Below are 15,614 nucleotides of genomic sequence, written 5' to 3'. Positions count from 1 at the left end.
AAACAGCCTCTCTGTTGGCTCAAAATCACCAGACTATGCACAAGAAACCACACACTTGCCTGTAAAGGGTTAGCAATGAGCTTACATCAAGTCTGCTCCTTTGTCAGCCATGCAGATTTTCAATGAGCATATCTGCAAGCTTCTGCCACAACAGGAAAAGGCAGAATGGATCATACTTAGGGTTCATCTACTCCAGTATCTTGTCTCCAAGAGCAGCCAACACCAGATAGTTCAGGGAAAGGAAATCTGCAGTAGGCAGTGATGAGATAACTGCCTTCCTGTAGCTAAAAATTGGCTTGTGTCCTCATTGCTTCCAAAACACCTGCTTATTTTTAATGTCTTTTCTAACTCTGGTTATTCTCATTAACTAAGCAAGTGTCTGATATCCTGAATCCTGCAGAGATTATGGCCTCAATGATGTCATGTGGGAATGAGTTACACAGGCTAGTTCTACATTATCTGGTGGCTTGCAAGTAGTGAACTGTGGTGGAATTCAGTCCCCCATCACTTAAATCTGCTAGATTTGAGGACATCAGGGATCTTGAGACAGGTGGAAGCAGCAGGAAACCCCACCCCCAGGAAGAGAACCAGCTACAATGGCCCACTCAGCAGGCCACAAGGAAGCACGATTTAGAAGTAGGATGGCTATGAGGCAGCTTTGGGTAAATTAAAAAAGCTAACAAAGTTCAAGAGCAGTGGCTGGGCATCACAATGCTCGGGGGGGGGGGGGGGAGCGCGGGGAAGACCCTTCCTCATTCTAATCCTACACCAGCTCAATTGCTGTTTCTTCACTGAGCAGAAAAGGCCCTTGTATGTCACCTTCAGACTTCAGAAGTTAAACAGGCAAGGTACCTGACTGAGACGGCAACTGTTGTGAGTGTACCTCCATGTACTCATCTGGGAATGCACATCATAAACATTTTTTGTATCTACACTATTCGTGCAGGATCTCACACAGGCATTTACCTAGCTCAGGAGCTTTTTCTCTTTTGCAACTAAAGCATAAGCTGCCACAAGCCACCTCCTCACCCTGCTTTCCTTGCAGACTACAGATCTGATTATAGAGTGGTGGTAGTAAGACAGTCAGAGCAGACTGAACTAGATGGAGGTGCCTGAACAAATCTATTTCCAACTCTGAACTTGGCTCATGCCCTTCAAGTTTATCAAGCGACACAGAGCAGCTTCTCTCTTCAGAGGGATTTGACAGAGCTGACAGCAGCAGGGTTGCTGCTGCAGAGATCTACTTACCTCCTTATATCTTTTTCAAACTGCAACTTCCTCACAAGAGGAAACTGCTGAGAAGCAGTGAGATCAGCCTGTGGCTCTTTCCCCATGCAGCATGGACCCTATACAACCCTGAAGAGGAAGTTCCACATCAAAGCAGCATGAATAAGGCTGTAAATCCTGCAACAGCTGAGAAATTCCTTCCTACTGTTGCCTCTCAAAGGGTATACCTTAGTCCTAGACAATGGTCAGAGGTGAACTGGAAAGGACTAGTGCATAATGCAATGGCTGAGGACTCTGCAGACCTGAGTTCAATTGCCAATTCAGCTACACATTTTTCCTAGTGTTACTGAGTCTCTACTCCTGCCTAGGGGGACCATACAGCAAGTGTGAAAAATCGGGACAGGAGTAGGGGGTAATAGGCACCTATATAAGACAAAGCCCCCCAATATCAGGACTGTCCTTATAAAATCGGAACATCTGTCACCCTACTCCTGCCCCTTGTCTATTTGGATTGTAATCTTTGTGATAGCTATGTGTTTTTACAGTGCCTACCACAACGGGACCTCCACTGTCCTTTGAAGTTCCAGGCACTACTATAATAGTGGCTTAAGTACTCGGTCTTGAACTGTTTCATTCCATAAAATCACTCCCACAAGCTTAGACCAGTGCACCATGCATGGTTCTGGTTTACACAAGACAAGTATACTCTCATCTGTTACAACTGTTTATTTTGCTGGAAAAAGAGAGGCGGTCAAATGATGCTAAACTTCAGAGAGAAGGAGAGTTACAGGTTATATTCCAAAAATAATATTGGGGCAGAAGAGATGACTCCAGACTGCAGGCTAGAACTAAGGGAAGCAGAATTCGCAATACTACGTTAAGATATAATATTTCATAGTTAACTAAGACTGGTTATTCACCTTTAAAAAAACCCAAACATACTATTAAACAGGCAAGCTACAAACTGAACTGCAAGAGGAAGACAGTAATCCCAAGCACGTCTCCAAAAAAAAGAGTAAACTGGCACTGCAACTACTCTAGCTCAAAAGCTGGGCTTAGATTGGGTAAAGGGTATTAGGTCCCAGAGAGCAGCAAAGAATAATGGCTCTGGGGTCATGGAAAAATAAAAGGCCAAAAAATTATTTAAAGCAATTTCTGAAAAATAGAAAAAGGAAGTTAAGAAGTTACTATTCACTACACTTTGAAGAGACAAATGTCCATTAAGAGTAAATACATTAGCCGTGATCAGTATGCTTTGAAGCCCAGCACAGTTTGACACGTACGATATAGATTTCACGTGCAACAGGAACCCGACGTCCAGCCGCACATATCCTACCTGAAAGATAAAAAGCACAATTCATTCAAAAGCCTAAAGACAGATTTCTGCCCTCAAATACACTCAGGCCACCTTGAGTCTCCTGTACAAAGAAGAGGTGCATTTCCTAGAGAAGACGTCAACCTATCTGTTCCTGAAAGCCACAAAAATCAACATGAGAAATCCTTAATGGTTATGGCATTAATGAGGTTCCTGTTTCCAAGCTCTGTGTTAACTGGGTCCAAAACCAAAGACATAAAATTGGGCTTCATGTTTACTTCTTGGTCTTGGCTGTGATTTAGTCAAACAAGTTCAGACTTTTGCTTTTACCATGAAGAGCGGCTTGTTTATAGAATTCATTGCATTTAGAGAGAAAACCACTTCGTGTGTAATTATACTCCATTTATTTCCTCTGTTAGAGGCAACTGTATGGAAACTGACCTCCAAACTCTGAAAAAAAACTAAGATTATATTTGTACAGGAATGGGTCCTTAATGACCAATGACTGAGTTTTGAAAAAAAAAGTTACTCCAGAGCATGTGCAGGCAGCCCTCCCACACTGGAATCCATTTCAAGTTCTTTCAGTTAAGAGATTAATAATCTAGTTTTTAGACAGCCTTCCTAATCTGACCAGTACAGCATATCTCTGAGTCCGCAGACAGATCTATTGCTTCTGCTGATGCACATCATTTTGCCAAGCAGCAAAACAAAATTAACTAAACCGATTCTGTTCATAGCTGCTGTTCAGAATTCCTTAGGCAGAGCTAGGAAGCCAACAACCAAGTCAGTTTCACTTTATAGCTGCTTGGCAAAGCAAACACCACAGCAGGGGCTGAAGCAGCAGAATTCTCATCCTGGCCCTTCCCTACCAACAGCCAGCTGGTGTGGGGAGAAGAGAAAGCTCCTTTTCCCAGTAGTTAGAAGGCAATGGAGCACCAAGCCAACTGGACCTCTAATAGCCAGAGCCTGATACCGAAGACCTAATGTTCACATGGGGCCCAGGAAGGACATCCTGATTAAAATCCCTGTGCCCACCCCCACTACTGGGGTGACAAGAAGTGCATGGAGGGCTTCCATCAGTACATTAACCTGGTCCTTTACAACAGGCCTGCTCCACCTACTTCTAGGTGGCAGGGAAGATTTTTCCAAGGACAGAGAGTAGTTCTGCTTCTTAGAATGTGCCTAAACAAAGTTTTATAGGAGGCATCTGCTGTGCTGTAGCTATTTGTTTAATTGGCTCAGTCATACCATCTCTGTAGTTTAATAGAGTTAAGTGTAGCATACAAGTTATGGCATTAACAAAACCTGTTCAAATATCTTCTCTGAAATGCAGTAACATCAAGACCTCTAGCCCATTTAGAAGCTCATCTTCTTGCTGTGAATCTAAGTTTCCAGAACATGGACTAAAAACAGCTCCCCAGGTTGAGGTTGTTCTTGCTCACAATTCAAAGATAGCTTGAATTAAACAAGAGAGAATTAAGAAATCAGATAGCTCAGTCTCCAGAAGATTTTGGGTGAAGTCTTCAAAAGCACTAAAGTGACATAGGAACCCAAGTCAACAGGGGTTAGGCACTTTTGAAATTTTTACCTTTTGTCCTTTAAACAATGGCCAAGAAATTGTGTTTTAAACACCCCATTTACTTTACACAAGGTTTCTTTTAATAAAGTTTAAAGTGCCCGAGGACCCTACTTACTTGTAGAAACTGCTTCCTGAACACACTCTCAGCAGCTGACTTTAGGGATTAAGGGTAAAATGTTCCAAAGTACCTAAATGATTTAGGAGCCTAAATCCCAACAGACATGGTGTCTTGTATTCAGCTTGGTGTCTTCTTGCACTGAAATTGAAACCTATTACAAGATTCATTGCAACCCTATATGAACCTAACAGCTAATGCACTTTTGAGAGAGGATGCAGAATGGCCTACTCAGGGGGGAATCAGTAGATAACTCTCCAATGCACTACAACAAACGCAACCCCTGGAAATGCACTGCCTCAGCCTCTTTTGCTGTAATCAAACAAGTCATTGAAGAACAAAATGCTACTGCTTGGGCTAAACTCAGCTCAGAGTACAATGCTGTTATTTGAGTCAGAAACTTCTGATCTCTCTCATTACTTTTACATTTGAATCCTGGCCACATGCAAGAGGTGCCCCAGCAGATACCAGGTCCTTCCCGCTAGGAACCTGAGCAAAGAATCCAACCTTATAAAGTGAAGTCCCTCCCACAACAACAGACTGGTAGGAGAACTGGACAGATCAGTTACACCAGGTGTGTAAGAGGGGGCTCAAATTTAAGCTGAGAATTCTAATCCTCCATCATCATCTGTCAAATCCTCTGGCCCCTCCTAGGTCACCTAGTATCACTGGAGGCCATGCCACAAGCTTCCAACTGTTTAAACTGAGACAAGTTAAAGCAGTTGTGGGTGAATGCTCCTGTTCCTTGGGAGCAGGCATTATGGTAAACAGGATGCTCGTTGGCAGGAACAAACAAGACAGTGACCATTATCCTCAATGCAAGACATCCTCCGGACTCTCAGGCAACTTGCAAGCTCCAAATATTATTTTGTGAACTGTATTTGTGGTAGTTCAGACCAGTAAGACAGCGCCCCTGCCCTGAAGGCCTTAACTCCCTGATTCACCTCTGCTCCTGAAGTCCCAAGAGGAGCAAACAAGTGCCAGTAATTTCTTTCATCTTTGACTCGTTCAGCACATGTGCCCTCCCCCTTCCTAAATTAGACTACTATAGCTCCCTCTCTGTGGGGGCTCCCACAAGGCCACTGGGATGATTCATCTAGTACAGAAGAGACTGCTCAGAGGAAACTACACCCACGGTCCACACAATAGTTGTAAGTCATTTCACCTGGAAATTCGTGCTCAGTGCAAGATACAATGCCCTACATATTCTGGGTCCTAAATAGCTTCCCACAACATCACATTCCAGTACATGAGTTTGAAGGAACACCGCCAAGCGGGGAAGCAGAGCTCTCAACAACCCTCTCATCATAAATCTGAGCTTATTCTTAGGGTATAGTGACAACTGTAATCATGCTCTAGCCTTTAACTGCAGGAATTTGAATCTCCTTGACAATTAATCTCCTGGCTGTATCCCCATAATTTCATTTCTGGTCTTGTACAGTAGCAGCACAGGTAATATAAAACATGCCCTATTTGGGGGAAATGTTCCAAGCTCTGCATGTACACTTGTTTCAGTTATATGCACAATGCACTGGATACTCTGGTGACAGAGACCTCAGAAAAACATGCATTATTTCTGGACTTGACTCAGTTTACATTTCATTTTTACATCCTGGCTTTGGAAAATGTCTACTTCCAAGTAAAAGGCCTGAAGTATGATTGATTTAAAGTCCTAACAAGGATCAAAGCTTTGCCAAATGCCTGACAAGGGAAATTCAGAGTTTAATAGGTGTAAGGCACTTTTTGCTAGCATCCAGCGATACAGGGCCAAACGTGCCCCTGTAGCACCAGGTATGTTAGGTACTTAGAACCTACGAAGAGGATCCCCATGTCCTCAAAGTATCAGGATAAAAACCTGTGAACTAGACCGGAAAGTGCTCTCACCTCCGACTCAAAACGCAGAGTACCGCGCCCTGTCTGCATACGAATCCCGCCCGAACCGCTGAACATCGTAGAGGGAGGCCCGAGCGACTGATGAGACTGGAGACAGCTGACAACGTTCATAACCGTACGCCTCTCCGACGGTGGTGGCCGCGGTTGCCGTGCGGCGCAGGGGGCTTCTATCCCGGGTGTAATAGGTGGAGGACGCGGCTGCTGCAGCGGCAGTTGCAGCTGCAGCTACTGCCGCTGCTGCTGCTCCTGGGGTTGGCAGCAGCGCTCTATCGTAAGGGTCTAGGGTAGCAGTGAGGCGATTGGCCATGGCTGTGGTGGCGGCCATGGCTGTGGTGGCGGCCATGGCTGTGGTTTGTACTTGGGAGTATTGCGCATACTGCGAATACTGAGCCATTGTTTGCTCTGCATAGGCGTCGTATGCAGATGCCGTAGCATAGGGCCTCACGCGATATCTTTTGTAGTAGTCGACCATTGCTCCATACCCATCATCGTAATACATGGTCTCCCCATAGCCCGCGGGGTAGGGAGTGCGCACCGCTCCGTACTGCTCATTATAGGTTTCGGTAAAGTCAGGCACTTGCCCCGTGCGATCTACCGGACACTCTTTAGACCAGTGCCCTTCTTTCCCGCACCGATAGCAGCCACTCTTGTCTCCCATCCCGGGCGCGGTCCTGAGCCGACTGGTGGACAACTGCACGTGCATCCGCTTGCCTTTAAGAAACAGACGCAAGAATGGTTGCTATAATAAACTGATGCCACATGGAAAACCATAAGATTTGTAACAAAACAAAGCACATTAAATCTTGATTTAAAATGTATCAAGACAAGCTGATCGATTCACCCCCTCAATACATCTAACCAGACAGCTACAATTATTGAGCATTCTGCCCATGAGTCAAACCAACAATTTAACCTGTCAGCTTTTATGGGATACTGGGTCCTCACTGTCTATAAGGTTTACCCATGTGAAGTGGTGCGGAGCCCCAAGAATAGACAGAACTCCCAAGATCTCCAGTGATTGTATCTGTCTTGGAATGGTTATTGATGGAACTCTGGAAGAAAACATCCTGACAAATCCCAAGATGACTTTTCAGAAGATATGCATATAATGATTGTCAGAGCAGACCAAGAACAACACAGCATGAACTACCATACTTAGCAAGCGGGTTCAAGTTCAAGAAAGTTACATACATTGACAGCCCAAGTACAATTCAAAATGGTCTAGACTCCCAGGCCTGGTGAAGGCTGGGCATTACCAGAGACGTACAATAAGCTCACACCATAGCAATCTTATGGCAGGCTATCTGCAGAGCAGCTAAACAAAAAGGAACCACGTGCCCACCATCCAGGCCACAGGGGAGATCAGGAGATGTTAACTGGCAGAAAGGGCATGGAGATGGCTCCTACCAATGTCCAAAGAGATCTTTAACCCCCTTTTTAAAAACAAAGCCTGAAGCACCTGATGGGAAAAAGTGTAGCAGGATGGATACAGAAGTCCTGGGCTATTGGACAAAGCATTGTAGAACTATTGCATGTGCCGGTGGTTCTCCATTGCTTATGGTCAGTTTTGTGGAAAAACATTTTCCTCTGACACTGAAGTCAGTGGGAGCTGCTCTGAATGTCAGGCCACTTATTTAGATGCCTTTACAGCAATCTTGATATGCAAGTTCAGACTGTCAAGTTTGAAAGCACTAACCAAATTGTGTAAGGCAATCTTTCCATGCAAGTTAGCTATAAGCCTCTGGATCATTAACATTTTTGTAAGAGAAATTTGCTCTTCCACCTCAAATGAAAAAGCTACACATGAAATTTCTCACACTGCAAGCACTTTGGCTCCATGTTTAGTCTGCGAACCTAACCTGCTGTTCTGTTTTCAATATCAGTGATTCCTGCAGAACTCAGTGCTAGATTTTTCTTTGGCAGTTTTTTTTTGCCAAGATGGCTCTGCTGACTGCATACAGCAAGTGAGTTTCTCCTTGCAGAGGAGGCAATCTATTCTATTTAGATTCTTATACCATGCACCTTAGAACAGCAAGAATTCTGTAGTTGCATGCTAGATGTAGATGATGTACTACAAAGAAAGTGGATTTGCCAGTTAGCCCAAAGCAAAGGAGCATTTCAGACCAGAAACTATCTACTTGTCACTCAAAGTTTTGACTGTAGGACAAGAGACTGAATATAGACACTACAAAGGAGTTCTTGGTGTGAAACAGCCAATACTTCAAGGAGCATAATGTAGGGATCCTTGTGGTTTTGGTATTAAGGTCAGATTTAAGTATAGCACTTTTGCCAGCTACTCTGAAAAATATTTAGTTTTAATTACTGAGTTACTTGCTACTTTCAGTGTCTTAAAGCTATTTATTGATCACCATTCTTGTCCTTTGCAATGTACAAAAGCAGAGGTGAGAGGGTCCCTCCAACTGGGTGACACCGAAGGAGCTTCTGCACATGAAGCTGGAAAAGAAAAAAGCATTGTAACCACAACATGCAACCTCTATCTCCGACATAGTATCCGGTCCTCAGCAGCATTCAGAGAGTCAAAGCCCAGATTATATTCTACATCAAGAGCCACCATTTCAGTTAGATGTTACAGAACATAAACCACCACAGAATCCAGTAATCCTTTAGCCAGAAGGTCCATAAACAGTCCCAGTTTAACTGCACAAGTTTATGGGTGATCTCTTGCCAACCTGACTTACCATAAATTACAGAGATATAGCCAATGTTTACAGCAGCAAAGCAACTTATCACTACCGCACTTACCTGACAGAGAAGGACACCATTACATTCGCCCTCTATGGTGCTTCACATCAAGTGTTTGAGATGGATACTAAACAGGTAGGAAAGTGCTGTAGGCTCAGGGCTGGAAAGCCAGATATGATACTTGACCATAGCAACCTACCAAATAAACTCTGCAGTAAGAGTTGAGCAGCCCTTTTTATATTCCATTTTATCATGAGGCATGGACTAGATTAACCCAAAGGCACTTTCATGCAACTCCAATGTAGATCAGATAGACTTGTCACACAGAATCCTTAAAAGAGTGTATATTCGCCACAGCAGTCTGCCAAGACATCACATGGCCAGAAATACCTCTGCACAGTTCCAGTTAAAAATAGCTATTCTTAGCTGTCAGGAGCTTGAGGCCACTGTCTGGGTGTACATTTGACTGAAATGAGCATCCCCTCTTGTTCTCAAGCATTCTTTCAACAAGTCCCACCTGGGCCTTCTGCCTCAAAGATCACTTCTGCGAAAAGGATATGGTCTGCCAGGATGCATATCTGTGAAGATAGTCTGGGTACAACATGGCCAACTTCTGCATGTTACAGATCAGTGGTCCCCAACCTTTTTTGTCTGGCGGGTGCCAGACGACGAGCCACAGAGGACCGTGGTGGCGGACGAGCATCCGTCAAAATGCCGCCAAGCGGCAACGTGAATAGGTTTCGTTGGCGACAAGCAGCGCCATCCAGAGGCATCGCCGCCGAGATGCCAGTGGCATTGCCTCTGGATGACGCTGCTTGTCGGTGGCATTTTGGCGGATGCTGGTCCACTGGTCAGTACGCGGGCGCACTTAGACGCCCCGGAGGGTGCCATGGCGCCCATGGGCACTGCGTTGGGGACCCATTATAGATCAAGTGTACCATTTTCAAAAGTGCCCATGTCACTTTTGAAAATAGGTCTTAAGAGGTTAAGTGACCTGTGTTTTTGAAAAGGTTACCCCTAATAGTGCTTGTGTTTTCAGAAGCAAGTAATAAAGTCGCACGCAGAAAAAAAACCCCACAAGTAATGTCATCTTTTATATATTCTAGATTTCCCACACACACTATGGTGTAGTGTACCATACTGGCAGCCCTGAAAGCTGAAGTAACTTATCTATAAAATAGATCTGGCACTACCAGTGCCCACACAATGTGCCAGCATCCCCACCAAGACAACATGTCTCAATCCTGACCTGGAGGGCCACATCGAAGAGAGGCGGGTTCATCCTCCATGACCAGTTCAATCTTTGGACTTTCAGTGTGTTTATGAAAGGTGCACACCTGTTCAACAGGAACTGGAATAGGACCCACCTGCTTATTTCATGGGAATTATGGGAGTGCTATGAGTAGGCTTGGAAGAATTTGATTTTTAATCAGAAAACATCTATTTCACTGTACATACACTAACCAGTGGAAAAAATATTTCCATCGATAATTAAAATTTACAGATAGGCAACATAATAAAAATGCTGCTTGAGAACTTAAGAGTTTGATTCAAGGATATTTACTTTGTATATTTTGATGTGATGTTGACACTGTTTTAACTATTATAAATCTTTAATGTTTTGAATCTCAATGTCTACTGTCATTAAATAACTATTGTGTGACCCTCCCTCCCCTAATTTCACACAACTGTGAACATTTAAAGCATTTTTTAAAATTTTTAATTTAAAATAGTCAATACTATCCAACAAAATATTATACAGGTCTGTCGCATCTTACGCGTATTTAACATGTGCGATTTCAGCTTTACGCGGTCAGCAAAAACAAAAAAGAAAAACAACAATTTTAATACTGTACCTATAGTACAGGCGATTCTGCCCGCCATTACACTCAATGTAATTTTGACTAAGCACGTAAAGCGAAAATCACATAACGTGCTGACTGCAGAACATAACCCCAGCATAAGATGCGACAGATCTATAAACATAAAATTCTGCCAAGCCTAGCTTTGGGGTGCTAGCAGCTTTTCGTCACTGAGCCTGGGACAGAAGAATTAGTGGCAAGGTGCAAAACACCCTTTGTTTCATAGTCTGAAGAATATAACTAGTTGAGAGAGTTCTATTTCTGCTTGTCACTAGAAACTGGAAACCAAATGTCACCCTACATACGGTGCAGAGAAGTTTATTAGTAGAAACACGAAACAAGCATTCATGCATTAATAGCAGCATTCCCACAAGCTTCAAATGGCTAATCGCCTTAAGAGCCCATTAATTTCTATGTAGGCCATATGGGTATGTGCAATGCAGCGTTTTAGACCCAAGACAGTCAGATCTCCAGGCACACACCCGTTCTTTTACAGAGCTGCCTAAAGACATACCTGGCTGCTGCTTCTAAGAGAAGACAAATATTCTGTTCTAAACTGAAAAGCAGCTGTTTCTTTACTAGAAATTATGCCTACAAACCCTTAACAGGTTAACTTTTGGGATGAGGTGTTGAGAGATGCAGCATCACTTTCAATGGTTGTACCAGACATGCTCGTTAGCTGAGGTAGAGTTTCACAGCCTAACTCCGAAGACTAGATAGGGTGTATCCATTGTAGGACCCAAAGCTCTGTGCACAGGTGTAACACGACAGTCTACAAATCCACTTGCTTTCCACACTGCACTAACAGATGGCTTTTGTAGTGCTGGAGCAGAGACAGCTCATGCAACCAAACACTGAGAATGGCAAAAATTGACATCGTTTTGTTGCCACTGCTCAGTGTTGATAAATGGAAAGTATTCCCTGCTATGTGCATTAATCTGAACACTTACTGAGTTCCTAAATTAGCTGAAATCAACTCTGTAAGAGATCTGGGCACCACTCTAGCCAAGTCAATGGAAACCTCTGCGCAGTAGCAAAGTGCTACAGTATATAAGGGCTGGGATGGAGAATCCTGAAGATATAATGCCATTCTATAAATCACTGGGACACCTCCACCTAGAGTACTGCGTTCTATTTTGGTCACTCCTGCTCCATAAAGTATGTATCAAAAACAGATGAGGGCAAAAGACAGGTGATGAGAATTATGAGCCTGAAAAAATTCTCATATGAAGAGATTAAATGAATGGAGCTGTTTATCTTAGAGACAAATGAGAGAATGTGATAGGAATACACAAAACAACACAAGGGATAGAGGCAGCAGGCTGGGTGCTATTTACCCTCTCATCATACAAAAACATGGGAATAGTCCACAACACTGATAGGAGCAATTTTAAAACAGGTCAAAGGAAACACTATTTCCACACTGAGCACAATTCACATATGGAACTCACTACCTCAAGGTATCACCAAGATCAAAAACTAAGCAGGATTCAAAGAGTATTGACCATTTACAGGGATAAAGATAGCCAGAACAAGAACAGTAAATGTTATAAAAAAAAATGTAAGTTTGGAAGAGATTTAAATTCTCCTGCTTCAGGGCAAGAGCTAACCTCTGCTGGGGTCTAGTTATCTCATCAATGCTATTACAGGGTCCCCTGAAGCTTCTGCTGAAGCAGTTGGTATTGGCTGGTGTCAGAGACAGGATACCAGACTAGAAAGACTACATCTCTGATCCATTCTGGAAATTCCCATGCTCCACAGCTCAAGAGTTCCAACAGAACAAGTCAATATCAATTCATCCCTTACCATGAACTCCCATTTTTTAGTTGACTAAGTCAATTTGTCTCAGGCTAAGTTTGTAGGTAGAGTCTTCAAGATAGCTCTCTGCCTTTTTACAATGCTTAAGGCAGCCAGGGAGATTTTAAGTAGGCTTGGTAAGTCAGTCAGCTGACTGGTCAAATAAGGTCAATTGATCACCTATTCAGTCAAATACTACAGCAAGATTGCCATGGCCTTCCATTCTAACTGCATCATGGTGCCATTCTTTCATTTTTAGACCCTCTACTCCTGAGGGAATTCTGCACCAAAAAAAATTATGAGCACAATATTTTAAAATTCTGCAAAATTTTTTGTAAATAAATAAATGTAGCTCCAGTATGGCAACAGGAAGCATAGGCTGCTCACTGGCTGCACTGAGGTGGGAGATCACCCTGAAGCCCCCACCTCCTGCGGTACAGGGACTCGGCAGTGAGGCTGCACCTGACCTGATACAGTGCAAGGGCTGGGCCTGCCCCAGAAGCACCCTGGGGCTCTGCCCCTCTGTGCCAGGTGCACTAGATGTGGGTAGGCAGGCTCAGCCCAGAAGGACCTAAGTATGGAGGGGCTTAGTGTGGGTGGGGAACCAGATGTGAGACAATCTGGGTGCAGCAGCTCAGTGGGAGATCTGGATGCACAGGGTTTCATTGGGGGGTTCCAGGTGCAGGGGCAATGGGACTCTGCAGGGGATCCAGGTAAAGGTGACTGGGGTTCAGCAGTGGGGTATGGGTGTGGGGAGATGGGGGAGCTCCAAATGCCAGGGGAGCAGGGCTTGATGGGGTGGGGGTCAAGGTGCAGCTACTTGGGGATCAGTGGGCTGGGGGGCTCATCAGAGGGATCCAGGTGTAGAGGGTTAGGGCTTGTCAGGATGAGGGTTTGATGGGCCTGCTTAACAGTGGAGCCCCAGCTGTGGCCAAAGGGATGCTGGTCTCCTGTTCCCCCTGCAGTTCCCCTCCCCTCACTCTCATATTCCACTCCCCTTCCTTCCTCACTGCCTCTTCCCCCACCTTCCCCTCACTCCCCCACTCCCTTATCTACCCCCTCATGGGCACTCACTGTTGCACGGAAAACAGTAAGGCTCCTAGCACACAGAAGGGGAGCACAACTGGCACTAGGATCCAGGAGGCAGTGTTCAGCTGCACAGTCAGGGGAGCCAAGACTGCCTCCTTCAGATGGATAGCTCTGTGCTTGCAGAAATGAGGGGGGAGGCACCAGATTGTAACCCCATGTCGCCCCCCCCCATGCTGCATCTCTGTTTCAAGGGGAGCAATCCCCCCAAGAAACCTGCATTCTTCCCTCCCCACTCCTTCCCTGTTTTCTGCAGGGTAGCACAGGAATTCTGCGGGGTGGGAATACAAGGGGAGGGGGGGCACATTTTTGGGGGGGGGCCGGATGGGTCATGCAGAATCCCCCCAGGAGTAACCTTCATTTCACTTTTTTTCACATTCTTCTGAGTCAAAGTAACTCAGTTAAGTAACTTTTTTTTTGGAATTAGACTAACTGTCTAAGGCTAAACCTATTTGAGACTAATGACTTATTCTTGCTTGTTCCTGTTCTAATACATTAGTGGTTTAAAAAAAAAAAAAAAAAAGACAATTTTTACAGACCAGTCTAATGTTTAACACTGGTCTTAATCTTATAAAGATCAGGAATGCAAGTCTGATCTTCTTTGGTTTTGCAGGACTACTGGGAGATCTCAGAGCTCTAACAATTTAAAGGAGAAATTAATAAAGGCTTCCTTATTCAAAAAGGTTGACTAATAACTGAAGTTCATTAGGAGTTAACAGAGAAAGAAAGTTATTGTCTGACTAAAAATCTCTTCTCCTCCTGATAACCTCAGCTTTCACTCTTCACTTTTGTGAGGTCATCACTGTCTCATGATTAGAGAACTAGACTCACACCATAATCAAAACCCAAATTTCTGGTGTAGGAAAAACAAAAACAAAAAACAGGAGTTTTAATTTAATAAATCTGTTCAGACCAACTTTATGCATCATAAAAAAAGCAGAGAGGCCCATTTCCTCCCGCCACCTCTCCTTGCAGGTCACCTTTAACATCTTTTGGAAGGAAAGATCTCTTGTTTAACACCTTTTAATAATTGCACAAAGCTTTAAATACTCCTAAAGATGAGGGACCAACATGTCTGGTCTCATGCAAGCTCCTGCCACATTTCTGCCATGCCCTGCAATCTCAACCCTGCTATTCAAGTCCCGGGCTTCCGCAAACACACAGTTTTGCCCATGAAACTCAATCATGACCCACAGTGCCCCCTGCAATTCCAGTCCTGGTCTCCCCACAGCTATGGCAATACCCTTCAACCTCCTGTAACACTTTTTCAACCATAGCTGCAGCCACAGGACTATTAAATATGACAAACAGTTCTCCAGAGAAGCAGCACTGAATTACCTAGTTCATTAACCAGACATACGTAACTGAAAGTATTTCTCAAATCCAATGAAAGCACTTTTTTTAACTTGAACAAAAACCATGGTTTATCCAATTCCTAAATAACTCCCCAAGAACTCTGCACTTCTTGTTGTGTTAAGCATCTACACTGAAAAACTCATCCAGACAACATGATCTGTCTGAATGCTACCCAGGTACTCCATTATTCATTCAGCACAATTAGGGGCCCATGACCAACAGATTTCCACCTGACCTGATCTTCTGGACAGAACCTGGTGCTACCTAGTCCTAGCGAAGGCTGCACTTGCCCTGGTTCATGTTTCACCTTGGAACTCTGTGTTGTCTAGGCCCCTGATGGCCTCCACCGCATCCTCAGCCCGCTCCATGTGCACAAAGGCATAGTCCTTCACTATGTCGCACTCAATCACTGGGCCATACTCTTCAAACTTGGCCCGCAGCTCCAGGTTAGTGCAGGTGGTGCTGATGTTGCCCACATGCAGCTTGGTGGAGGCCTTGCTCTTGTTCTTGCTGGCTTCCACGTTGATGCAGACACCATGCAGCTTGTGGTGATGCAGGTTACGAATGGCATCTTCGGCCGCTGTCTTGTCTTCAATGTGCACAAAGCCATAGTTTTTGATGATGTCACATTCCAGCACCTTCCCGTACTGCTCAAAGAGCGACCGGATCTCTTGCTCCGTT

At 44.4% G+C, this 15,614-nt stretch overlaps 2 protein-coding genes across 11 annotated transcripts in view; both read right to left on the bottom strand.

The window, feature by feature from the left end:
* LOC116835598 (RNA-binding protein 4B-like) overlaps positions 1-15,614 on the bottom strand; it is a 93,355-nt gene that overhangs the window by 73,653 nt on the left and 4,088 nt on the right. The gene's annotated exons all lie outside the window — the stretch shown is intronic.
* Positions 1,939-15,613, bottom strand: LOC116836225 (RNA-binding protein 4-like; the record flags this gene model as incomplete). The annotated part of the gene is made up of 3 exons (XM_032799707.1): positions 1,939-2,563; positions 6,121-6,840; positions 15,241-15,613. Coding segments are annotated over 2 exons (1,086 nt in total), but the record flags the coding sequence as incomplete, so codon positions are not given.

This window comes from Chelonoidis abingdonii, chromosome 17 (assembly GCF_003597395.2).
Source record: "Chelonoidis abingdonii isolate Lonesome George chromosome 17, CheloAbing_2.0, whole genome shotgun sequence".
Lineage (NCBI taxonomy): Eukaryota > Metazoa > Chordata > Testudines > Testudinidae > Chelonoidis > Chelonoidis abingdonii.
Note: the sequence above shows the minus strand (reverse complement) of the source record. Positions and strands in the feature narration are given on the sequence as shown.